This window comes from Diabrotica undecimpunctata, chromosome 6 (genome assembly GCF_040954645.1).
Source record: "Diabrotica undecimpunctata isolate CICGRU chromosome 6, icDiaUnde3, whole genome shotgun sequence".
Taxonomy (NCBI): domain Eukaryota; kingdom Metazoa; phylum Arthropoda; class Insecta; order Coleoptera; family Chrysomelidae; genus Diabrotica; species Diabrotica undecimpunctata.
In genome coordinates, this window is record NC_092808.1 from 10,532,598 (window position 1) to 10,559,719 (window position 27,122).

Sequence of the window (27,122 nt, forward strand, 5' to 3'; positions counted from 1 at the left end):
CAGATGTCTTCGAGGATTGGCAATTTTTGCCGTCTATAACAACAGATAGAGAAAATTATGAACAAAACCCACTACCAGGATGTTCTGACGAGAACTCACTACAGGAACATCGGAACCAAAATGTTTCTTCGATTGAAGGTTTATCAAAAATCACTGATCAGAAATCAACATCATCGTCAGTCCTAAACATCTCGGTCGAAGATATTTGTCCTCTTCCGTTAGCTGTAGTATCTGAAGTAACTCTAAGAAAAGGGGTAGAAAACGGGGTAAAACAGGATATTTAAATTCAACTGATCAAAATCAATTGATGATACAAAACAAAAAATTACAGAAAAAGAAGCAAAAAAAGAAAACAAGACGCAAGAAAAGTGAAAAGGCAAGTTCGTGTTTCAACTACAAACAGTTCTGAAGACGATTGTGAATCTTCTTTTGAAGAAGTCGACTTGGACGATGAAGCTTGCATTTACTGTAACGAACCATTTTCGCATTCACGATCCAAAGAAAAATGGATTCGTTGTCAAGTGTGTTAGAATTGGTGTCACAATAAATGTGCATATGTAAATCCTGGACGTAAACAATTTGTGTGTGAATTGTGCATGTAACTTTTTTCTTAAAAATTCCTATTTGTAATATTATTTATCGTTTAGAATATCTTTTGGTTTAATAAAATAATTTGGTATTTACTTATTTTATACAAAATGCAACGGGTCCATCATGGGCGTATCAAAGGGTCCATCATGAGCGCATATATGCCCATGATGGACCCTTAACAGGATTTTAGTAAACTATGAATACCTTTTGTCATCTTAATTTTTATCAAAATTTGAAACATTTGCATATATAAATAACAAGACGTTTTGTGTTCATATTTAAAGCCTGCTAAGTAAATAATTAAAATTATTATGGAGCTTTTTTCTTAAGGGGTCCATCATAGGCACATTTCCCCTACAAGTCCTCATAGAAACTTCGTCTCAAGGCCAGCAACTCCAGTTTGAGAGTCTTACATTGCCATGAAGTAAATTCCGTTTAAAATTTAAACATCCTGTAATAATTTAACCATATTTAAAGGGTTTTTACCCGTATATTTAGTAGCTTCATTTATGTATAAGGATTTTTAAATGAAAATTGTATTATTAAGTAAGGTAGTAGAAAGGAGTTAATTAATTTTTTTTAATAAATAACAATGTTTATTTTAAAATGAATAACGTACTTTATTTCTTCTTAAAATTATTTTCTAAATATTTAATTTTTGATAAATATAACTGTTAAAAGATAATACAAAAAAGAATTATTTGGTAAATAAAAGTACTGTAATATTCTTTGCTTAAATAATGCATAAAAATGTATTGTATATCTATTTACTGGAGTTCCAAAAATAAATAAAAAAATGAGACTCTATTATCAGGTAAGCTATATTGTTATTGACTAAATTAAGTTTTGCAGTCAAAGCTAGTTGAGTATACATTTCGGTTAGTAATTGAATCATACTAAGATTTATTCACTTTTTGATAAAATAATATCGTACTTTTTGCAGTAAAACTTCGTTTAATTGCAATATACTTTATTTTTTTTTTATATAAAAATATGTCATAAATTATATCAGTACATTGCAAAACTTTTCCAAACCTAGCAAAAACCAATCGGTCCGAGACAATAAATCAAAGTCCCCCACTCCATTAAAACAAACCAAAATTTCATTCTTTGATTAATGAAATAACTCCATTTTCAAAATCTCATGCTATTAGCTGTTTCATAACCATAAACATATTTTTAGGTTTTAAAATTGACGTTTGACCAAAACAGGAAACCGCAGCCATTTTAGAGCCCTCTGTTACCTTTTCTCTGTATTGTCTCCTCGACGAGTCCAAGCTCTGGATCAAGTTGGTGGCGTGGCCTAAAAATAGTGCGTAACACGTCGCTCCGGAGATCATAGAGAGCATCGTTAGCCACATGTCGGTGAGCGATTGGGGCGGAAACCTACCGTAACCGATGCAAAGCATGTGGGACATTGCTTTGAATAGGGCCCAGGAGTATTGCTCTAACCAGGACACTTCCTATAAAATTAAACAGAAATTTTTTAGTAAAAGCCGTTACTGCTGCTCTATATAAACTTAAATATTGTGAATACATTCAAAATTATAATAAATAACCAATATCCAGCAACATTTTGACAAAAACGTGTAAAACCAGTGTAGCATTTGCAAATTCTTTGAAATATATATTGAAATATATATTGAAATATATTGAAATCCCCTCGTATATATTTAAAATATCAAAAAATAATCTTAATGTATTTCTGTTTCCTTTCGTACAAGTTAAAACACCGAATCTTTGAATTTCCTTTTATTTGCATCGCTAGAGTTAATGTAAACCATTTTATAGTTTGTTTATATTTCACAGATGTGTTTTTCCTCGGCATTTCTTTCAATCGAAACCGCCTTGGGATTTTTGTGCGTCAAAGAAATAGGAATTTAACCGTATATGTTTTGTTTATACCAAGTTAAGCGAATGGATTTTTTAGATAATTAGATCACTCTCGCTGGGGCGTGGTCAAGAGCGGTAGGCTCCAGTGTTTAGTCCAAATTCTATGTCGAATTTGTATGGTTTTCTCATTCTTTGCCCTTTTCATGGAAATCTAGTGTGTAGTGGCAGTTAATTGTAAAGTTAATAGTAGCAGTTTAATCAGTTTAATGGTTGCAGTTTTGTAAAAATGTGCCGCTGATTTGTTTCTACCTCACCTATGTTTGTCCCCGGCTGATCAATGTTCCAGACCATAGATGTAGTCCTTTTTGTTCGTGTGTAGCAGAAATTCCAGTATAATCCCAGTTGTTTAGTGCATATTTTTAAGTGAAATCCAGGTAACTTTTTTGTGATCAAATTTTAAAGTGAAGATAGACATTTTTGTAATGATAATAATTGCTTTGATACAATTTAAAAATGTAATAATTAATATTGTAAATCTTAGGGTGTGACTATGCTGTCATTTTAATTTTTCTTTGTTATAAAATTCAATGTTGACGTATGACAGCTAGATACATTTTTTTGTGACATTAATTTGTTTTGCTTTTAGAAAAGGTTAACATTTATGATGTTTTCATTTAAAAAGATAATTCTTTAATTTTAATAATTTATTTCTACCACAGTTATAGCCTAGTAACATTTGTAAGTTTTGTAGAAACGAATTTTGTAAAAAGATGGGACATATGTAAGTTTTTTTTTCTTTCATTATTTTGGTATAAATCCTTTTAGTTATATATATTGTAATTACTTTTGTATTATCTGCATTTTTGTAACTGTTTGTGGTGACACAACAATAAATGTTTGATTTATTTCTCTGAACCATTTTGTCTTTTTATTTTAGTCTCCTAACCATTTTTGTATTTCTAATAATTATTTCAATAGTTACAACTAGTTGTTGTAATCGTTATAATTTGGCATCTCGAAGCGGCGTCCATTTTAAATTACTAGAGGTTCTTCCTGTCGTTTGTTTTGTTTGTCCATTTGTATCAGGAGATTTATGTAAGTACCCTTTTGTTTAATTTTTGTAGTTGCCCAAATCCAACCCCATTGCCATTCAACTTATCCACGACCCAGCTCTCCAAACAAATCCTGAGTGTCGTTCGCACAGTATCGTTTATTTTGCTTGCCCTATCACCACTCCAGTAACTTCTGTCCCAATTTTCAACCCCGTATAGCAATACCCTATGTGGTAGGCAAAATATATACGTTACACGAGGGGAGGCGGTAACAGTAGTGGAATCAAAACAATAGATAGATAGATAGATAGAATAAACTTCTTCTAAATGTGCCTATCTTCTGAGGATGTTGGCGACCACATTGACCCATCTTATTCTATTCACAGCAGCTCAAAATAGATGAGTTGAAGTTAGACCAGTCCACTTCCTAAGGTTAGCCAGCCAGGATATACGTCTACGTCCAGGGCCTCTCTTACCCTCAATCTTGCCTTGTAAAAAACAGTAGAAGTCGGTATTTATTATTACGCATAATGTGGCCTAAGTAAGCCAATTTTTTGTTCTTTGCGGTGTTAATAATATCTTTGTCTTTTCTTAGCCTCTGAAGAATAGTTATGTTACTTGTGTGGTGTATAAGACCCTCAACATACGTCGGTAGCACAATATTTCAAATGCCTCTAATCGTTTTATGGCATCTTCTCTTTATGGCTCTTTATGACTTCAGCTTTCTACTCTATAGAAGAGGACACCAAAGACGTAACATCTAAGAACTCTTATGCGTATATTGATACTTAAAGCTAAGTTGCAGAGAATCTTTCTAAGGCTGTACAAAGAGCTTCTGGCTTTTTCAATACAAGTTTTTAGTTGCTGTACGTAGCTGTAATCCCAAGTGTCCTTAATATTGCAGCATAAATAGCATATTTTTTCCACTCTTTTTAACGGTGTATCGCCTATTGTAATTTGAGCGTTTATGTTGGTGTTCTTACTAATGATCATTATTTTTTGTCTTGCAATTTAGTTTTAGGCCGTATTTGTTACACGTTTCTACAAGGTTATCGATCATCCTTTGGAGTCCCTGCGCACTATCTGCCAGCAACACTGTATCTTTTGCATATCTAATATTGTTTATAAGTTGGCCATTTATAGTAATCTCATCTTCTGACTCGTCCAAGACCTCTCTAAAGATATTTTCATAGTATATGTTAAATAATGCCGGTGACAATATGCAACCCTGTCTAACTCCTTTTTCGACTGTGAAGATCTCGGACAGATCATTTTTTTATTGCACTGTTGCTTTTTGTTGGAGATATAAGTTTGGAGTTTGGAGACTGCCAGTGAAAAAAATGTTAAAGACGGTTTTCTTTAGGAGAGTCCATAGGAAATAGAATGAGAGAAAGACCGAGTGCAAGTTGGATAAAACAGGTTAAGAGTGATAAGGACGAGTGGGAAGAATGCCAAATACGGTCTGACATAGGGGGCATGTAGGAAGTCAAAAGAGGGGAAGAGTGAGGGAAAAGTTGATAGAAGAGGTTGAGAGTGACTTAAAGGAAGTAGGTGACTTAGATTGGAGAAAAGAAGTAGGATACACAAGAAAATGGAAGAATATCGTCAAGAACTTTAGTGAAAAATAACATAAAGTATTTTAACTTTAACTTTTCGTTATATACCAACAAAGTTTGTTGTGCGCCCAAAGTGCCTGCTTACTTACACAATAGTGGTTTACTTATAAAAACCTAACTTCTCCCAAAAAGGTTTTATTCACAATTTTTGTGTAAATGTCAAACAAAATTTACCTGTAATTCATTGATGGCCACCCACGAATTAGGGGGGAATCCTTGCAGCATGGGGACTAAAAATTGTAAACATCCTGACCAATGTCCGATTAGCAGCATCATACAAATTAAGTTGAATATCCTCATAAACACGCTGGCCATGTTCAGAAACTGTAAAAACAATATCCAATTAAAAGAACCATTTTCGACAGAAGTAACTCTTCTATTGATCTTAAGCTGGCAACGGAATGAACTTCAAAGAGGTAATGGTGTATTAGGAAAACGGTAGAATATAAAAAACGTATCATTGATTATTTAATCCGTTGCCTAAATTAAGATCTAAAGAGAAACGACTAGTGAAAATTATATTTCAACATTATAATACAAAACTGTCTGTAGGCTTTCACGGTTAGTATAAAAAAATTCGTTTTTAGGACTCACAAGTTTTATATAAAGTTAGATTTGTTACGTTGTTTTTTAAAATAAATATATATTTAAATTACTGATATGATTTGTATAAAAGACCGCATACTGTAGATAAATTATTGTGTATAGTCACAGAATATTAAAATATATTTGTATCTAGGGAAATCAGAGAAAATAGTTTGTCTAATTTATTATACATTCAGTAAAATCACAGTCATCTCAGATTGATTCTATAATCCCCAGACACAGCAATAATATACTTATTACTCTGAATATATTCGAAAGAATCATTCATAATCACTTAGAAAGGTAGACAGGATCGGTAGACTAGATACACTATATATAAAAATTAGATTAGGTTAGGTTAGGTTAAGTTAAATGTCATTTGTCACATGTTATGTAACATATAATACAAATAGACTGAGCGCTGCAATACAGCTCTGTTTTTCCAGTGCGACAGTAAAAACTGACGCAAAGCACTCCCTACATCTCTTTTTAATGGACCGGGTTTATCGATCACGTGACCTCAATGACCAATGGAAAGGTCACGTGGTCGACAAACCTGGCTCATTAGAAAGAGCTGTAGGAAGTGTTCTGCGTCAGTTTCATTTGTCGTACTGTGGGAACAGGGCTCAATCCATTTGTATTATATGCCTATGGTAACATATGATATCTAACGTAACCTAATTTAACCCTAACTATTTTTTTGTTTAAGAAATAATGTATTTCATGGGGTTTTTAGAAATAATGCTGTTTGCAAACTATACAAAATGGAAATGATCCATCCTAAGAATATACTACGAAAGAAAAACTCTGACTTATAGAAAAAGTAACATAAAGAATCAAGGCAAAACAACCAGGAGCCACTAATTAAAGGAAGAGAAAAGATATCTACTAACTTCATATAAAGTGAGAATTAAATACATTAACTGCTAAAAAAATACTAAAAGGGGAAAATTAGGAAACGGAAACCAGAGGGACACACAAACGTTAAATAACGAAAAATGGCAGCAGAATAATAAAAAACATAAGAGGAAATAAAACAGCAAGTAATGGATAGGTGGATTATAAAAATACTCCGGTAGGCAGAGACGAAAATAATACTGAACCTCTGAAAATCATACGAACAAGCTGAATTTTGCTAAGATGTCAATTTTGTGACCCCAAAACAAGATACAAAAAGTTTGCCACTCCTACCCCCGGATTTTTTTCCTAATAAACGCCCTCTTAGGAGGAAAGAACGGAAAGCATCGATTTACAAAATTTTTGTACGCCACAGAAAAAAATATTTTAAATAAGAAATGTAGCTAAGACCATTTTGAACAAAAATGTTTATTAATACTTTTTTTGTAGAAGGAACCATTCCCTGAAAAACAACGCTTAAAGACACCGGCGATTTATAATGTCAGTAACGCGCTTGAAATCAGTTTTTTTAGTAAAATTTGTATCAACTTGACGGTAAAAATTCAATATCTTTTGACCAGAGTGTCCTATCGACAGAAATCAAAATGCATTTTAAAGGTGAAGAGTGCTATCTTAATTAGCTTTTGCATTTTGCCGAAAATAAAGTCAGTTTTTATAAAGGTGTCAAATATATAAACATTGCGAGATTTTTGAAATTTTTTACGATTCTCATGATACCAATACTATTTATCACTTGCATTGACCGTTCACTATTTAATTTCTATTGTTAGAGACCAATCTTCCAGACCTGTAACATGAAATTTCGACTTTGAGTGTTTGCAACAAATATGAGGCATTTGAATTATTTCTAAAAAATGCTGAACTTAACTTTCACATTACAAACGATCTAAAACATTTAAAACTTTTTTTTAAGAACACATGTAAGTTTTTCAAAACTACGTTGTTTTCATTAGACTTTCTGCCGTAAAAGTCCATACGAAAATTTGGTAACTTTAACGATTGCATTAAATGTAATAAATAAGGTAGATAATTATTATAGTTATAATTAAATTATTTGGGCTATTTCACTCATCTTAAAATTTTCACATAATCTGACCAATCACAAGCCAAAGACAGCTTGTGTTATCGCGAAAACACCAACTGTCTCTCAATTCTGGTTGGTCTATCAGCTTCGTGTTTTCAACGACGTAACCATGGATACCGATCGCAAAGCAAAGTTTGACGTTTGCCAAAAAAATTATTGTAGCTGTATACGTCAAAATGAGTCGTTTCGGTGGTACTTCAAACGAAGTTATAAACCAAAACATTGAAGAAAATATACCGAGTAACACAAGAAAATCTAAATCTTATATATGGAGACAATTTATGATGTTCTGTGTGGATCGCAACTACAAATTACATGCAGAAAATAACAACGAAAGACTAACTAAATTCCTTTCTCTCATTCTACTGAATTTTTGACCTATCACTTTGTTCATGAAATAGTCTAATAAAATACCACTCGTGATTTAATTTAGCTTATAAGTCTGTCTTTTATTTCTAAACTCAACTGAGTTTCTTAAAGAAAACACCACTCGTCCTACGGACTCGTGGTGTTTTCAAGCAACTCAGTTTCGTTTAGAAGTAAATCGACAGACTTATCGCGAAAACTGAATCACTAGTGGTATTACTATTGAAAATTAAAATATTTGACTAGAGTTAATGACGTTTTTTCCCTGCTTGGGAATCTACTCCTATAAGTAAAAAGGGTAATCCTGAAGACAACAATGGGCCTTCACATATCAACTTCTACTTTTACTTTGTTGTAAATTCTCGAGTGCAGTATTCTTAGGAAAATTTTTTCAGCATCAGACTGATAGTGCGATGATCGCTACACTGTTTGGCATTTATTTTTTTTTTCGGTATGATTACAAATGTTGACAGTAGCCAGTCTGTTGGTATATGTCCTGTTTCGTATATTTTATTGAAGAGGCTTAGAAGAGAATGTTAACCCTTATCGTCGAGTAGTTTGATTATTTCGCTTGGAATTTCATCTGGACCGGTTGCTTTCCTATTCTTTAATAGGTTTATAGTTCTTTACATTTCATCGAGTGTTATATTTGGACCAGTTGATATATTTTCGATTTGAATTTCTGTTCTATAGTCATCAAATAATTCCTTAATATATTCTTTCCACCTCTCTAATCTGTCTTGTTCATTGACTATAATATTTCCTTGTTTATCAAGTAAACTACTTGCAGTTGATTTATATGTTCCAGGTATTTTTTTCACATTTTTGTACATAATAAACGTGTCATTCTTTTTCTACAGTTCTTCTATTTCAAGACATATGTTGCTGTGCCATTTATCTTTTGCATCTCGGATTTTCCTTCTGATTTCTTTATAGATTTTATTGTATTCTTCAGTGTTTTTATTTTACTGCTTTTGTCTGCTTTCCACTAGTCCCAATATTTTACATCCATTGTTGTTTGGGCTTATTAATAATTTTATACTTTTTAGTTGTTTGCATAATGGTTTTGACATGATTCCAGTGGTCTTCGACGTTATGTATTTCTTCCGATTTTTCAAACTTCTTTTCTATCTCGGTGTAATTTCATAACTATTATTTCGAATACAGTCAGTGGTTATTCGGTTAGTCGGTTGTTGGCGTTTTACTTTTTTAATGTACAATGTATGCGATGACATTCCGGTGGTTAGTGCCTTTTTCTCCGGAATAGAATACATCGTGGCCGTCTATGCTACATTTACCAGTCCCCGGCCACCGCATTTCGCTTATCCGAAGAACTGGTATATTGAGCCTTATCTTCTCACGTATGGTGTTTTGTACCTTACCGGGCTCGTAGAGACTTCTTGCATTTTGTTTGCCTATTCTGATCCCTGATTTTATTCTTATTTCTTTTCCATTATCACAGGAATTTCGCTGGATAACGGCCTTGGAAGCTCTGTGTGCTTGTCTTCTCCTGCCGGATTTTGGTGTCCAAGGATCATGATCAGTATACCTTTTCTTATCATATTATATTGCTATTATGATTGGACTAGAAAATAATGATGGGGTGGTTTCCCGTTGCCTTCCCCATCGCAGTATCACAAATATTTAAACTGCTGCAGTCATGCTTGTGATAGTCCATTTTCAAGCCGATCCAGGATTATTTCCTCTGCGCCCTGAGCTGGTACTGATCATCGCTGCTGCCCTTTATCACATATAGTAATTCTATAGAATCCCTAAAATCAAGCGATTGCCACTTCCGAAGGAATTCTTCCCCGCCATGGCTGCCGTTGTGGACTTACTAGTTTCAGGTGACAGGTACTAGTTTCCCGGGTCAGGAAACACCGGGAATCTGCGGAGGGCAGGGATTGATTCATTTTTCCCGATAGGATTATCCAGAGGAGTTTCTACCAGCTACCCGCGGGTAGGAAGTCCTCTGGAATTAGACCTGGTTACATAGGTAAAAATGGAGAACTGTCGCTGGACAGTATCCAAATCAAGTCAATATTGTCATCACATTTACTAATTACTCAATGTACTGTTTATGAGTAGATTGTAAATAGGCATTTAAAAGTAAAAAAAAAACTTAATGACGTTTTCGTGGAAGCATTTCCCGTGACCTGAAGATTGTGTGTAATGTAAAAGTATAAATTCAGCGTCTTTTAGGCATATTTCAAATGACTCATATTTCTTGCCAAACCTTAAAATCAAAATTTTATGATATAAGTTTTGTAGATTGGGCTCTAGCAATGGAAATTCTATGGCGACTGATCACTGAAAATGATAAATTTGATTAATCTCACGAAAATTGTAAAAAATGGCAAAAACTGCGAAATGTTTAGTTATTTAACAGCTTTATAGAAACTGACTTCATTTGCGGCAAAATGTAAAAATTGCATACAAAAGCTGTACTCTTCACCTTTAAAACCCATTTTACTTTTTGTAGATAGAGCATTCTGATCAAAAGATATCAAATGTTTACCATAGAGTTCATGCAAATATTACTGAAAAAAAAAGATTTCGCGCGCGTAACTGACATTTAAAAATTACCGTTCGGTTTAAGCGTTGTTTGTGAGAGAAGAGTTCATTCTACAGAAAAAGTGCGAATTAACATTTTTTTTCAAAATTATATCAGCTACCTACATTTTTTGTTTGAAATATTTTTTTCTCCAGCGTTTAGATTCTTGGTAAGTCGATGTTTTCGGCCCCCCTATGAGGCGGTTTTAGGGGGAATCCCCGGGGTGACAAACTTTTTTGCACTTTTTTTGAGGTTCCAATATTGATATTCTTAGCAAACTTAAGCTTCTTCGTATGATTTTCAGAGGTTCAATCACTGATGACAGGACTAAAAGCGTTAGACAAAACTATTCTAAGTTGTGTCACTCAATAGTAAGAATCTCATAGGTGAAAAGAATCAGGAATAATGGAATGAACAAGTGCTAAGACGAATTAATAAGAAAAAGAGATTAATTCTCGATAGGACGTGTTAAGGAAAGGTAAGTGGAAGTATGAATAATAATCTTCAATCACAACTACCACAAATCTAATAAAAAATACGAAACAAAAAGAAATTTATCCGCAAGATTACCGTATTGCAGCCCTTTCTCGTATATTTCTGGGTTCATACAAAATGTTGCGCACAAATCAACCAGAAATATTTAAATACTGTACTAGAATATTATAATAATAAAAAAAATAAACAACTAAAAGATAAAACATCCAAAAAACGAATTTTCTTGAAAAATGTGTCCACCAAATCGTTTATTACAAATAAATTCAATTCAAAATATAATTTCCCCTAGTTTTGTATGAAAATATTTTATAAATAAAATCAGAACTCTTCAAGCTGCAACAAAAAATAATATATATCGATTTCCAAAATCAGTTTGTCGTTCGTGTAATATATGTGTTTGGTTACTTTAAAATATTTGTTTAATACACTGTTTCCATTTACATTTCGAAAACACTAATCACCGAACCTGCTGAACCATAGACGTACTACGAGACGTATAGATGACGTAAAGGTCAGCTGATTCGTTTTTTTACTGTATCATCATTTAGATTTATTTTAAAAATATCTTAGACAATATGTTTAATGGAAACTGTATTCACAAACCAAAATAATATGCGAGATTTTTTTATGTTGTCTGCCATATAATTATAAAACAACAACAATAAAACAAAAGAGGTATAGTAGTGTCTCGTCCGCAAAATAAAACACCAAAAAGCAAAATCTCCTTTGTCCGAACGGGAGCTATAAGCAGTAAAAGCGTCCTCATAACTGAAGCATATTAAGCATTTTTTACAATACACCTAGAGGTAAATCGCTGAGAAATATCTTGCAGTTGCTTTATTCCGGCAAGATAAAATATGTTTTGAAGCGGAGTATAAAAAGGAAATATTTTTAAAAATCATCGCTTCGTGTCAAAGCCTTTATACATTTTTCTAGAATAGAATCGTCACTTCAAAGGCGAATATGAATATATATGATCTGTCGGTTTCCATAATACGAAATATTTTATAACAGTTTATTTATTCCAATTTTTAAAATGAATAATTTTCACACTATAAGTCATAAAGAAATATTTTTTTATATTTATAATGTGAATATAATGTCCAGACCAGATACGTTCAAAAATTAAGGAGAAACGATCTACAATTTCTAATGCGAGTCTTAATAATTCTAATTCATTTTCTTAGTAAAGACAAAAGTTTCATAATAAGCACGCAATCACAAATCCTACGACCACTTAGACAACGACGTAAGCAAAGGAGTTAACGAATTTGTATACCTAGGAGCCCTTGTCAACACTAAAAATAACACCAGCAGCGATAAACAGTAGAATTTGCACGGCCAACAAGTGCTATTTTTGGATCAATCTCTTTCTTAAAGCCTCAAATATATCAATAAATACAAAGGTTAAACTCTATTACAAAACAATAATGGTCCTAATGTATGGTTCAGAGACCTGGACTCTAACAAATAGTAATGAAACTATGTTAGGATGTTTCGAAAGAAAAGTACTAAGAATGACAATGAAGTGTGAAGATGACGATACAACTTCAGACTTTATAGAATATACCAGGAACCAGATATCGTAAAGGGTATTGAGATAGGATATCTTAGGTTGGTAGAGCATGTAATGCGGATCAAACAAAATCACCTAGCTTGAAAAACGCTCCTTGATAGAACCATTGGTTAGAGAATTCATTCGGACAGTTAAGGAAATGCTGCTTGTTCTGTACTTTTCCTATAGCCTGAGGAGTTAACTGGTGAGTTATTCGACCACATTCCTTCGATTGATCCTTACCGATACTTTCAATTGTCTGTATTATTCATAAAACTTTTACTGGATGTAGCTGTCTATACTGCTTTAGGGCAAGAAGATGCCATGTTTCAGTGACCTTGGGTAATAAATAAAGTCCAATAAAATCGAATCAATGACTAAAATAAAGAGAAAAAATCACACACCTGTGAAGCTCATGAAAAGTACAAGAGACTTCGTAATGAGATTATATGCATTAGTAAAATTAAATAGAATATTAGTAAGAAAGTGTAAAAAGTTCTGCAAAAAAATGGAGCATGACTTTTGCATATTCTAGAAAGATGTGGAGATTTATGTGAGGACAAAGAATGACAATAAAAATCTAATAACCGTGAACTACATTACCAAAGCTTCTATAAATTGCAAGGCAAATTAGACGATAAAAAATATGTAAAGAAAAGCATTGGGAATCTAAAAATTGCATTCCTCAACATATCTCTTCATCTAAGCAAAAATCTTTGATGAAGTAGTTTCTTGTACTCACAAAGAGTAAAGCGAAATAAAAGAAAAGACAGTTTGAATTTGATTTTATGTATAGTGCCTCCCTATATTCGCTTATACTTAGTTCATCCTACCAGAAGTCATAAGAGCGACTGGTAAAGAAGCTCTAAAGATAAAATTCTTTTCCAAATAAAACACCAAAGTAGAAATGCAATTATTTCTTGGTTAACAAATGATTAATAGATCTGTAACAACTGAACCACATATTGGAAACTAACAAAACTATCAAATACATTCACGCAGAAACGCAAAATAACAGAAATCGTGTAAAGTGGAAAAATATCTAAGAAAACTGAATAGCAACAGTTCCATTCTTCAATATTTCCTCTCCAAGCGGCAATGTTAACAAAAAACGGGCAATATAGCTAGACGAAAGCAAAAGAAAAAGAAGAAAATATTAACAAAAATATGACAGTTATGGTGTTTGAAGAAAAATACCTTCTAAAAATCATTATAGTAACCGAATATCATCTACTAAAACAAGAAAGTCATTCAGTGAATCGCTGCATACTACATATTAACTTACGATTTTTTATATCTCCAACCACATGGCAGATACAAAAAACCAATGATCAGCTGCTTCGGTTTCATCAACACCACAAACATATTCACCATCCAAAAAGAAAAAACAGGCAAAAATCCACGGGCAAAATTTGCCCTTCCGACAACGTCTGAAATGGTCAATAATGCCATAAGAGGTCTTAAGGAAAGAGGTGATTCTTCTCTTCAAGCTATCAAGAAATATTTCGAGGCTTATTATAAAGTGCGAAAAAATACTTAAATGCTGCTATTGCTGCTGGATCGTTGGTAAAAACGAAAGGAAAAGAAGTTTCAAGATCTTTCAAGTTAGCGTCTACCTCATCATCGTCCTCTATATCTAAGAAGAAAAAAAAAAAAGAAAGCTAAAGGAACAACTAAAACGAATAAAACTGTTGCCTCTACTAAACGTTTAGCCATTAGAGAAAAGGCAAAATCTTTAAAGAAAGTAAAAAAGGCTAAAAGAGAGACGAACACCACCGATGCGAAGAACGTTGAAAAAAATTAGTACCTAATTCTCAGTTCCGTTTTTTCAGAGGCCAAACTAAAACACCAACCAAAGCAAAAGGGATCAAATATAGGCACTATTATGAAAAGAATAAAGGTACCTAGGCCTAGAACAGCCAAGGCTGCAGCAAATTTACTTAAAGTTTACTTAAAGACCACCATCAAATCTCGAAAGTTACAGTTCTTCTGTGCTGGCAGTGAAGAAAGAACCAGAAAAAAAAAACCAAAGGAAAAAGTCTGCAAATGGTAAGAGGAACAGAAAAAAAAACGAAAGGTAATACTCGTGACTCCGAAAATTTTCTCAATGGAGTTTCCTATCAGCAAATGGATAGCAACATGCTACACAACCTCGAGAAACGTATCAACAAATTGTTATGGAGATACCAATGACTTTATCATAGCAGTGTACTGAAAAAAGAAGATACTACTACTATAAGAACCCATTTGAAGTAGATTAGAAGTGTTCAAAAAAGGAAGAGGATAAACAAACTTTGTATATTAAGAACAATAAGGAAGAACTAAGAGTAAAATCAAATGTAGTTTAGAAATGGTTTTAATTAAATCATATTATTCTGGTTTTCATTACATACCATTTTTATAACTATAACAAAAAGATGTCATAACTGTAGAACACGGAAAACATTAAAAATTATAAAATGCATAAAAAAAATTATGGTGTCGCAAAAAAATTTATTCTTCTGGTCACTTGTAGCAATGAATTTTGTTGCTTATAGTGTGTGTTTTAAAATACATCTTTTCTACAAAAAAGTTCACAAATACGATTCCTAGCGTACATTAAAATTTTTTGTTCCGCAATATTCAACATTGTAGATGCAGGACCGGCTTAATATATTTGATTCACATATAAACAATATATAAATCAAATGAATAACAAAGTTGTACTGAATCTTCCACAACATACAAAACTTTTCTTCGCGATTACCCCTTGGTACTAACTTCAATACTAGCGATGATATTTAAATTCGAAAACTTTTAATTGAACCATCAATTCTTTTTACAAAAAATTAAATAACATAATATTCGGCAATCAAACTAATGTATGCATACAGTCCAACAATTCATTTAACATATAAAAGAAGTGCTGGATAAAAAGAAAACCATAAACAATTTTAAAAATAGCAAAAAGCATGCTGTAGCTTTCAAAACTGTATATGTAAAGCTTGAAGAAGTTTATTTCTCGTAAGAGGAAAAAAACAAATAAGAGGAAATTTTTAAAAAATTTAAAAAGATTTTTAAAAATATTAAGGGGGGTAATTTGCAATGTTTTCGAATTGATAATTTCAGATTATTAGTAAACTTACCTTATAGTTTTATTAACGAGCGAGAATTGAGAAAATGATTTGTGGGAAAACCAATGTTTCTTCAACATAATGTGATTCTGAAACTATTTACCTATGGCATTGTGAAGCAGTAAATAAACAGAATATATTTATTTATTTGGTAAACTGCACATATATTTCCAGCTGTACACATACTTTCACAAGTTTTTTTATTTAGTTTATTGTGTCTCAACTACAAGGTTATTGACACTGGGCCAAGTTTGTTACTATAAATTTTACATTACATTATAATTTACAATAAAGAGAAAATAAAATAAACGAAAAATTTTATAATAGAAATTCGTTTCTCGAAGGAAATCTAGTATCTTCTGAAGAAGTTATAATTGGTTGAGGATCACATTCGTAAGACCTTGTACAGAGCATTTTTCTTATTGTTGCTCGTACTCGATACACTGTGTATATGTTAAATGGTTCTTGATTTACTACACTTTTTAAAGAACGGTTGATTTTTCCGAAGCCATGAGATACCATGTGTCAGCCGCGTGTGACCAATTCTTAGCCCGCGAACGATTAATTTACTCTACGTAAGTTAGGTAGCTGAAAGGTTTCGACGGTCAGTTGTGTTTTGTGTAGTTTAGGTGTCTTTCATTGGTTTTGCCAGGACTTTTTGATTTGGCACCTAAAAAGTGATTTTAGATCTGATGCTATTTGAACGGATTTGATGTCTGATTTGGTTGTAATTGCTTCCTTTGCAGCAGCATCAACAGTCTCGTTACCTAAAATGCCATCCAAGTAATGGATGTTTGGAATATATATTTTTTAACGAGTGGATGGAGGACATCGAATCTGTGCATATTACAGTGTTCTTGGCTCTAGTTTGGTTAGATAAGCATTTTAGTGCTAAAATGATAGCGTATAGCTCTCTTGTATGGATAGAGAAGGATGGTGGAGAGCAGAACTTAAGAATAATACTATTTGCAGTTTTAGATGCATCTATGTAGAGAATCTCGTCATATGAGTTTCTGTTGACCAGCTCTAGGAAAAAATGCATCATAATTTGACTGTTGGCTTCTTGTTTGTGATAATTGTTAAGCGAAAGCTTAATTTATGGAATGTTATTAACCCAAGAAAAGATTGAGTATATGAGTATCTGTTAGTGAAAAATCAACAAATCGTGCACGGGGAAGTAAAATTTGATTTAATGTCTGGAATTTATTGTTAGGCTTACAATTATAGGGATTGTAAATTAGCTCATATACGGGGTTTTCTCGATTCGAAGACACCCTAGCAAAGTATGTCAGAAGTTGGTGCCTGCGAAGCTAGAGAAGAAGTTCACCTGTCTCACAGCGAAGGCTTACGGCGTAACTCGGCAGCTAATGTTTGTAAGTAAGTAGGGAGAATATTAAACTTATATTTTTTCTCTATATAGCATTCCAGACACTTACTTATAGTTAGAGAGTCCACAGGAATATGTCGAAAGATATTTTTCCATCAGCACAGAAAGACCAAGTTTAAATTTTTTATTAGAAAGTAGTTATTTCATCAAGTAAAAACATTGCCTTTGAAAAGGTCAGCTGTAAAGAAAAATAAATTCTTATCTAAACAATTTCTAGAAAATTTCAAGAATTCGACTTAAAAAACAGAAATATTTTCTACCTAAATTTTTATAAATAGGATCAATTTAAAGATTAGAGAAGAAAAGTATCATTTCTTGTTAGAAGTAGAAGTGATAAGGTTAGAAAAACTAATAAGATCAACTACAGCACCCTCTAAAATAGTGTGACCATGGCATAGTTTTTTTCGGGTATTTTAATCATCATCATAAATAGTTTTAAACCAAGAAATCCTACCAGACAAATGACATAGCTTTATATCTATTATCAGAAGTTATTCCTGAAAACTTACTGTTGATTTATGAAAACAATTAGGTAAATAATTCCTATTATCTTCAGCAATAGTTCATATTACCAATATCTCAGACAAGCTTCGTTCTGCTTCATTCTGTAATAATATACCAGAACGAACTTTCCTTCGGCTTTCGGCTAAATTAGAAAGGTGCTACGTCCTTTCTGTTCTACTATACCGAGTCAAAGTCTTGATATTGACGCAAGCCACAAAAAAGAAGATAAATGCATTTGGAATGTGCATCAACGTCGAAGATCTATAGTGCATGAGAAAATAAAAAAAAGTGCCTAACTTAATAGAACAACATAAGTTTGAGTACTTCTGATACATAATGAGCAACGAAGAAAGATATTAAATTCTTCAAGTTGTCAGGCAGAGCGAAGTATTTAGAAAGAGGGGGCTGGGACGACATCGTATCTTGTAGCTGAAAAACCTCCGGCAATAGTTTGGAATGACCTACGCTTCACTGTTTCAAATAGCGATCAACAAAACCATAATAGGTCAACATCCAGGTTGGATAAGGAATTAAAGGAGAAGAAGAAGGAACAGAAATCTAAGAAATTAACACCAAAATATTATAGGACAGCAAAGACATAGGCTGTCCTATCCATATAGTATGGATATGTATAACGAATAAAAATTAATGGAATGAACTCACAAATAAAGACTAAAACGGACACCTACAGGAAGATAGAACAGGCAAAATCCGGAAAACATAGATGGAGAAGGTAAGAAATTACATGAGTTCTAAAAAACTACTTGAAGAAGTACAACGGAACAACAGACAAAAACAAAAATTATGCATCGGAAAACGTCTAAAGACATTCTAACCGATTTAGGGAGGCTTACAATACATCAGAAGGCTATATAGAAGACGACCAAGTTATATAAGACAATTCATATAGTCATAAAGGAAACTATATAAAGAATACAGTTTGGAAATATATATATTTAAAAAATAAAATACCTTCTCATAGGAGCTGTACCGGGAAACAAGTACCGTAAAAAATTAGAAAAATTCTAACTGTGGCTATATAGGCATATTCTAACAATTCCTTGGACTGCAAAAGTCTAAAATGAAGAAGATTAGGTTGTTAAGACGAGTTGGAAATGCAGAAAGTTTATGGACATGATTAAAATAAAAAAAACATCGTATCTGGGCCACATACTTCGAAATGAAAAATACTCTCTTCTACACGTCATCATGCAAGAAGAAGTAGAAGAAAGGAAAAGTTTGGGAAGAAAGCAGAAATCTTAACTAAGGAATATCAGAGAATGGACTAACCTCAGTGTTGAATAGATATTTTACGTTGCAAAAGATGGGGAAGCCTTTAAAGAAGTGATTGCCAACCTTCGTTAGAAGACGGCACAATAAGAAGAAGAAGAATCAGAAAAAATAAGAACATATAGTTGCTACATTTACCCAGAAGTTAAGTTTGATACAATAGGAAAAGACGACAGAGAAATGAGAGAATGAATAACATAATCCTGAAGGATAATATACTGATTAAACGAAATAAGGTGTAGCTCTGATATTGGAAAATAATGGAAATACAACATATATGAAACTTCTGTTAAAATAATCTAAAGTATGGTGCACATACGTGGAGAATCACGAAAAACAAGAGAAGAAAGCTCGAGACGACAGCGATGGATATGTTTAGACGATCCTTGGGAATATCGGGAACAAGAATTTAGGCAGCGTATGGTACCAAGCAGCTAATTAAAAACATAGATTAGGAACAAATTTTTTATATGACACGAACATAAAAAAAATAGACTGCCCAAACTGACAGCAACCCAAATTAAAGATGCAAATTTATTACATGAATATAAAAAACAGAAAAAAAGTAAAGTTCGTGTAACCTTCTGGCTAAGGGCTAGTGGTAGGGTTTTCAGGTCGCGCAAGCGCCCCTAACATGACCTAACGACTACTTTCGCAGCCGGGAACGACGGCTTTACGTGCCCTCCGAAGCACGGTGACAGCTCAGTTAAATTAGAAATTTTAAATTTTTGTCGGTGCCGGGATTCGAACCCAGGCCCTCCAGCTTGTTAAGCCATTAACATAGCCACTGAGCTACGGCTGCCACCCAGAAAAAAACAAAGAAATCTGGTGTTTATTTTATGTCATACAAAGCAGATGGCGCTACTTCAGTTTGCCGTTGGTTCTACTATCCTTCGATAAGCGTAAAATAGTCTGAAGCCTATCATAATGTGGAAAAAGCAGAAGTTAAAATTGCAGAACAAAGGCTTGGTTGGAAATTTTTACCCTCTCGTCCATTGCTTTATTCTTCAATATACCACAGAATTGGCCTAAATATCTCTCCAATACCGGCAACCATTTCTTTCTGGGTTTCAAAAACTAAAGAAAAACTTCTCTTTTGATCGCTACATCATGGCTAACAATGTATGGAATCTGATCTTGGAGTAAATATTACAAGACGACTGGAAGCTTTCAAAATGTAATTATTGCGAGAAATGCTAAATCTTTCATAAATAGAACATATAACGAATGAAAATATATCAAATTATTGGAAACGGTAAAGGTCTAAGGGAGTTTTCTTCAATTACCAAATAGAGAAAACTAAAAACCGTAATAAGAAAATTAACACCATTAGTTTGATAATGGGTGATGAAGAAAATTCGTTAAACTAAAATATATAAATAAATAAATAAATAGAAAACCTCAACAGAGAGAAATAATTCAGAGCATTCTATAAGGAAGTTAACATCAACAGAAAAGAATTCAAGGCAAGACAATACAGAAGTCAGAATGGCGACCTATTAACAACAAGCAAAGATGTATGGAATAGATGGGTGGAATACTTTAACCAGAACTTCATATAGAGAAAGAAAAAGAAAATTTGAAAGAGGAAAGAGATGAGGTAAAGGGAACAGACGAGAGGGAAGGGGAACCCCAACGATTCTTGAAGTTAAAGATGCAGTTAAAAAACTAGCCAGAAACAAACCACCCGGACTAGATAATCTTCCAGATGAACTATATAAAAAAGGTGGCTACGAAACCATAATAGCATTACAGCAGCTTATAAAAAAAATATGGATACATAAATCGCTCCCCAAATACTTTGCACCATACACAAAAAAGGAGTTTTTGACTGCTCCAACCACAGAGGAATTACGCTTCTAAATGAAGCGTATAAAATATTTTCCACAGCACTATGTCACTGTATGGCACCATATGCAGAACGGTTAGTAGGAAAATACCAGGCTGGTTTCAGAGTGGTAAATCGACAATTCATCAGATTGCAACCCTAAAACACATTACAGAACAAAACACTGGAATATGGCATTAATACCCATCACATTTTTATAGACTACAAAGTAGCCTATGACTCTGTGAAAAGAAGAGAAATTTTCAAAGGAATGAAAGAGCTAGGAATACCAAATCAGTTGGTAAATTTAACAAAACTAAATCTTAAAAAAGTTTAATGTATAGTGCAAATTCAGGGGCAACTGTCTGAACCTTTTAAAACAAATACCGAGCTGCGCCAGGGAGACCCTTTCTCCTATATACTGTTCAATCTGGCTCTGGAAAAAGTAATACGTGTCACAAATCACAAGCATTGGTTGAATATATAAAAAATCATTACAAATACCTGCCTACGCTGATGGTATCAATATTGTTGCTAGAACGGAAAACGCTGCATGAGAGGCATATGTTGCAATAAAAAAATCTGCTACAAAAATGGGTTTAATAATAAACACCAACAAACGAAGTATATAAAAATAAGCACGCCACCACAAATCCTACGATCACTTGTTATAGAAAATGACGTCATCGAAGCAGTGAAAAAGCCCTTTATACTGAAAATAATACTACCGCAGAGATAAACCGCAGAATTTGCACGGCCAACAGATGCTATTTTGAGCTCAATCTACTCCATAAATTCACAATTATTTCGAGAAATACAAAAATAACACTCTACAAAACAATAATACGCCCAGTTCTAACATACGGTTCAGAGACCTGGACTCTCACAAAAAGTAATGGAAACATGTCAGGATGTTTCGAAAAAAAAAAGTACCAAGGCAAATCTATGGAGCAGTGAATGACAATAAAGTGTGGACAAGACGATATAACTTCGAAGTTTATAGAATATACCAGGAACCAGATATCGTAAAACATATTAAGATAGGATGTCTGAGGTGGATAGGACATGTAATTTAGATGGAAAAAATGACCCATCTAGAAAAATGCTCCTTGATAGATCCATTGGTCAGAGAAGAAGAGGAAGACCCAGAACAAGGTTTCTTGATAACATCGATGAAGACATGAGAAATATGGGCATACGTGCTTGGCGGAACAAGGCGAAACCCATACAGGGTTGTTAAGCCAGAATGATGATGATGAAAATACATAGGAAATGGATAGGTATAGAAATACATTTACTGTGAATTTTACTTTTCATAACTACCTAATTAAACGGATTTTATTGGCATTACTATTAAACGACTGTTATGAAAGCTAGTCTATACAACGTAATCTATTGGCGAATCCCGAGATAAATAGATGAAGAGGTGGACCAAGGTTCAGTTAGATTGATTGTGTAGGTAGAACTACCAATGATAAAAATTATTGAAGGATTATTGAACGGTTTCATAACTCCTTTATTTGTTGGCGTTCTCCACGGATCATTAATTTTTCCTGTTGTACATTGTTCACATCTTTATTTCGTCCGTAGATAGTCCCAGATCTAATAAATATACTCTGTCTTTGTATTATTCCAATTTTACATATAAAATAGACACACTTCACTCATTATTATTTAAAAAAAAGACAATAAAATAACAGTTTGGTATGCTGTAAAACATAAAAAAAAAATTTCAACAACTCTTATGCATTATTAAACATTATGGAATTATAGATAATTTTCTAAATAATTCCATGAGATAAAATCACTTCACAACTTGTTGTGGCGAATGCATTGGTTTTCCTGTGGCTAATGAAGGAGCAATCTCAGAGATTAGCAGAAGAACTGATCTGTGAATACTTGCTGATCTCTGAGCAATCTCTCTAAATCTGCAATGTGGCTAGTTGTTCTACAGCAAAAGAAAGAAAAGAGGTGTGATAGTATGCGGTGTCTAAAAGTGTTAAGATGTTATTTCATGCAAAAAAGCACAGTTTTAGCTTGTTTTCAAAGTCTGGGTGGCATTTTAAAGTGAACTTCGGATGGTCTAAGAGATACTTCCTTTTTTTTTATATATAAACAGGTAGAACGAAACATTATTAAATTATTTTATTAGGAACATTTTATAGAAACAAACAAAGCGTTTGTTTGTGAGGCCCTTTTTGGTATTTACAAATGTACAATAATTTTATATTGTGTTCAAAGAGAACTGACGAGTTTGATTTTATTTTTACTAAAAATATCATGCGGCAAATCGTTAATTCATGTAAAAAAATTGTAATGGCAATAATAATTAATACGTTTTAATATTAATTTTCTCTAATTAATAAATTAAATATTTAATTAGATTTATAAATTATTATTGCAATAATACAATCGACATATTTTATGTATGTTACATAAAAGTATGAACACCCACTGCCCAAAAAACATACAGAAGTAAAAAGAGAAAAACAGAGAAGTAAAACGAAGAAGGACAAACGAAAATAATGAAGAATGAGAATGAACATATGTACAAATTGAACAATACATAGATGGAACAAGGGAATCTAAATCCTGGAAAATATTAAAATCTTTAAGAAAGCTACCAACGAAAAATATGACAATAACAACTAAAATAACAAAATGAATGATCATCTGTAAAGAATCGATACGACGTTCTGTGATGAATTGGAAGTTGACGGGAAAGTGATAGAACAAACAATGAGTTTTAATTATCTAGGGATAAAGATATCAAGCTCGAGCAATACCGAAATTGAAATAAGACTCCAAACTGCAAAAGCTAATAAAGTAGCAGACATTAGATGCAGATTCGCAAATAAAAAATGACATTGATGTATTTGAAATATTAAATGTCAAGCTAAAGTCTTAAGCACGTTCGTTACAGCTATACGATAAAAAATTAAAATTATTTCAAATGTAAAATTTATTTTTATTTTTACATTTGAAATAATTTTAATTTTTTATCGTATAGCTGTAACGAACGTGCATAAGACTTTAGCTTGACATTTAATATTTCAAATACATCAATGTCATTTTTTATTTGCGAAATCTTTTAAATTCTGTAAGTGTTTTAAAATGTATTTGTACGCCATTTTTTGTAATGTTCAAATTGTTTTAGTTTACTCCTGAAGAAGCTGTTAAATAAATGGCGAAATATTGAGTAATTTAGAAAAACGAAAGATTTTCATTACAGACCACTTAACCCGATAATTCGAACTTAATTATATATATATATATATATATATATATATATATATATATATATATATATATATATATATATATATATATATATATATATATATATGGGAACTAGGGTGTACACGAGAACAATAAGCCCCATTATGATGTACACTTCAGAAACAAGGCCTGACACAAGCAGAACAAAACCCAGGAAAGAAGTTTAAGAATAAACCGACCTGATGGTGGTCAAAAGAAGTTAAAGCAAAAATAAAGGAAAAGAAACTATTATATAAAGAGGAACGAAAAAAAAAGCTAAAGCAGAAGCGTATACAAATGTATATTATAAACTTGATACTTGAGAAAATTAGAATTGAGTATATCAGAATAAGTGTAAGGGTGGCATCAGTTAATGCCAACATGAGAAAGCACATGTTAAGATGGTTCAAGATCATATGTTCGACGACGAGCCGTTGATTACCCAATACGAAGAATTGCTGATCTACAAATTCCTGAAACGATTAAGAAGGCAAAACCAAAAAAGACTTGAGGTGACAGTTAAGCAGGACATGTAGGTAAAGGTAATTGATATTGGTAAGACTCAAGATAGAAACTTATGGAGAAATGTAATTAGGGAAGCCGACTCCGCAAAGATATAAAGCCAATGATAATGATGATCATATTGGCTGCTTAAAAGGAAATCCAAAATGTCAATACATAATAAACTTTTAATTTATAAAAAGATCTTAAAGCTAGTCTAGATCTATGGCAAGCAAGTAGGGATCTAGAGTTAGAAGAAATATTAACGTAATACCATGTTCTAGTACATCAAACTATAGATATACCGTAGTTATTTCGCAAAGACCATCTTCTCTTAAATGTCTGAAGGTGCTAACAGTAAAAAAAAAAACCAGGAAGTACACAATGAATCGACGTTTATGGTTTAGTGCTATGATTGATAGTCAAATATGACCACAGGGTATTTTGTGATGCTATTTTAGGGAAAACTAAAGAGATCAATTACTTAGGTCTTTTTAAATCCTTTTTAAAATTAGTAGATTAAAATTTTACTCTTTAAAATTTAAACAAAACAAACAGTCAACCGTAAACAAAGAGAATCTTTATATTTTAAATAGTACTTTTCGAAATACTTACCTTATAGAAATGTTCAAAAATTAAAAGCTTTTTTTGTTTTTACCCAACCTAGATATAGGATAACATTCTTATGTGTCCAAATCTTAATATGCTTAAAAAATTACTTTGAAAACCACATATTGGTACATTAGTTTGTACATACCATACAAATTTATTTTAAATTTTTTGGATATAATTATTTAAGATATCATAATTATATTAAACAAATATGGACTTACATTCATTTTAAAATGGACCAACTATAATTTTACCTCAATTCCTTCATCAAGTTATGTTTGTTAAAACCAAAAAGTACACAGTGATACTGAAAGATACTATTTATACTTTCTATATACTATAGTCTAAACTATATAAGTTGCGATGTATATACAGGGTGATTCACCACTAATGCGACTGAAGACTACTGCGAAACGGTAAAAGATTTAAAAAAAATTTACATAAATAGTTTTTAAGTTAATAAAAGCTACATTTTAAAATTATTTTGAAATATACGGGGAGTCCCAATAAATTGCGGCATATCAAAGCTATCGTTTTTCTTATAGGACACTTTATTTTATTGCATTTTCAAATTTTCCACAAAAAATAAGGTATAGTTTCATAAGAATTCCCTATACCTCTGGCTCTTACGGACAATGTTAATCAAATGGAAGAAAACGCTGCAGCGTTGCCAGTTCATCGTCGGCCTCAACGTGGCAGAGCCAGCTTCGAACTTAACACTCCCTAACACATGTAGCACTTGCAATTTTGCACTAACATTCACTGATTTGCCCTAATGACTGTTCCAGAAAATATTCGGATGTCGTCGTAATATAGTGCTCAACAATTGATAAGGATCATAATTATGATTTCAAATATTTTAAAAGTTTGTTGAGATCCTAGTATGATGATTTGAATAGAATAAATGAAAATAGACGAATTTAATATTCAACTTTTTGCTGACCCTAGTAAAAAATAGCCATAACGGCAAAATTTATTTGATTTCATTTAAAATTGATAATAAAGTCGGGGTATTAATATTACTTTAATTATATTAAATTTTTACAAAACTTCGGCTATTTCTGGAGTAAAATATTACTTCGATTAACAATTTAAATTTGTAGCAGTTTCCCTAGTAGACTCTGTTCTGTTGTTACACCCTGTATAATTTAGTAAAAAAGATTTCAAAGAAAATAGTTTTATTAAATTTTGTGTATTTTTCAAAATCTTGAAGTTGTAAATAATGTTACGTTTACTTATAATAGGATTGCATGATTTAATGTTATCGTACAGGAGGGCCAACGCGGTCCTGTATCACACCTGCAGACTATGAACGTACCTAGCCGCCTAAGCGGCAACGTCGCTTTAATTGGAATGCTGCTGCTGCTCATTTTTCACGTAATGTTAGGAACTGCCTTCTGTATCTGTATCTGTAGAGTAGAGAGGGCGAGTTAAATTTCACAGCACTTAGGCTACAATTGACCCATTGTGCATCCTCCCAGTGAGCTGTCACCCTTAGCGCATTGTCCATCCTGCGATTTCTAGGAAGGTGGACAAGTCACCAGGAGACATCTCTCTTATGTGGGCAGGTGTGGGCCAGGACTCGCCGAACGCGTACTCTCGTAATAACAATAACTCCGGACATTCACATAGGACATGCTCTACAGTTTCGTCTTCTCGTTCACACTTCCTACATAAAGGTGTGTCTGCTAGCCCCAGTGTGTGGAGGTGTTTGCTTAGTTGACAATGACCAGTTAAAAAAACAACTGCCAAACGTAGGTTTTTCCTGGTCATTCCCAAGTACTTCTTTAATGTTGACTCTTTAAGGTTATTTAGTGTTACCCTGGCAAGTTTACATCCTTTCCCTTCTTCCCATCTTTTTACGGTTTGCGTATGGGAGTGACATTTGACAATTTCCGCAATTGTTGTAGTTGACCAACCAAAAAGATCCCCAGGTCCTAAGAGTCTTAGGCCTGCCGCCTTCCTAGATAGTTGGTCAGC

At 32.9% G+C, this 27,122-nt stretch overlaps 1 protein-coding gene across 2 annotated transcripts in view; it reads right to left on the reverse strand.

The window, feature by feature from the left end:
* Ih (hyperpolarization activated cyclic nucleotide gated potassium channel Ih) overlaps window positions 1–27,122 on the reverse strand; it is a 482,830-nt gene that overhangs the window by 81,018 nt on the left and 374,690 nt on the right. For both annotated transcript variants that reach the window (XM_072534207.1, XM_072534206.1), the window contains exons 6-7: window positions 5,267–5,416; window positions 1,836–2,054 (exon numbers count right to left, since the gene is read on the reverse strand). In XM_072534207.1, the coding sequence (XP_072390308.1) occupies window positions 1,836–2,054; window positions 5,267–5,416 (369 nt within the window). The remainder of the gene's footprint in view (window positions 1–1,835; window positions 2,055–5,266; window positions 5,417–27,122) is intronic.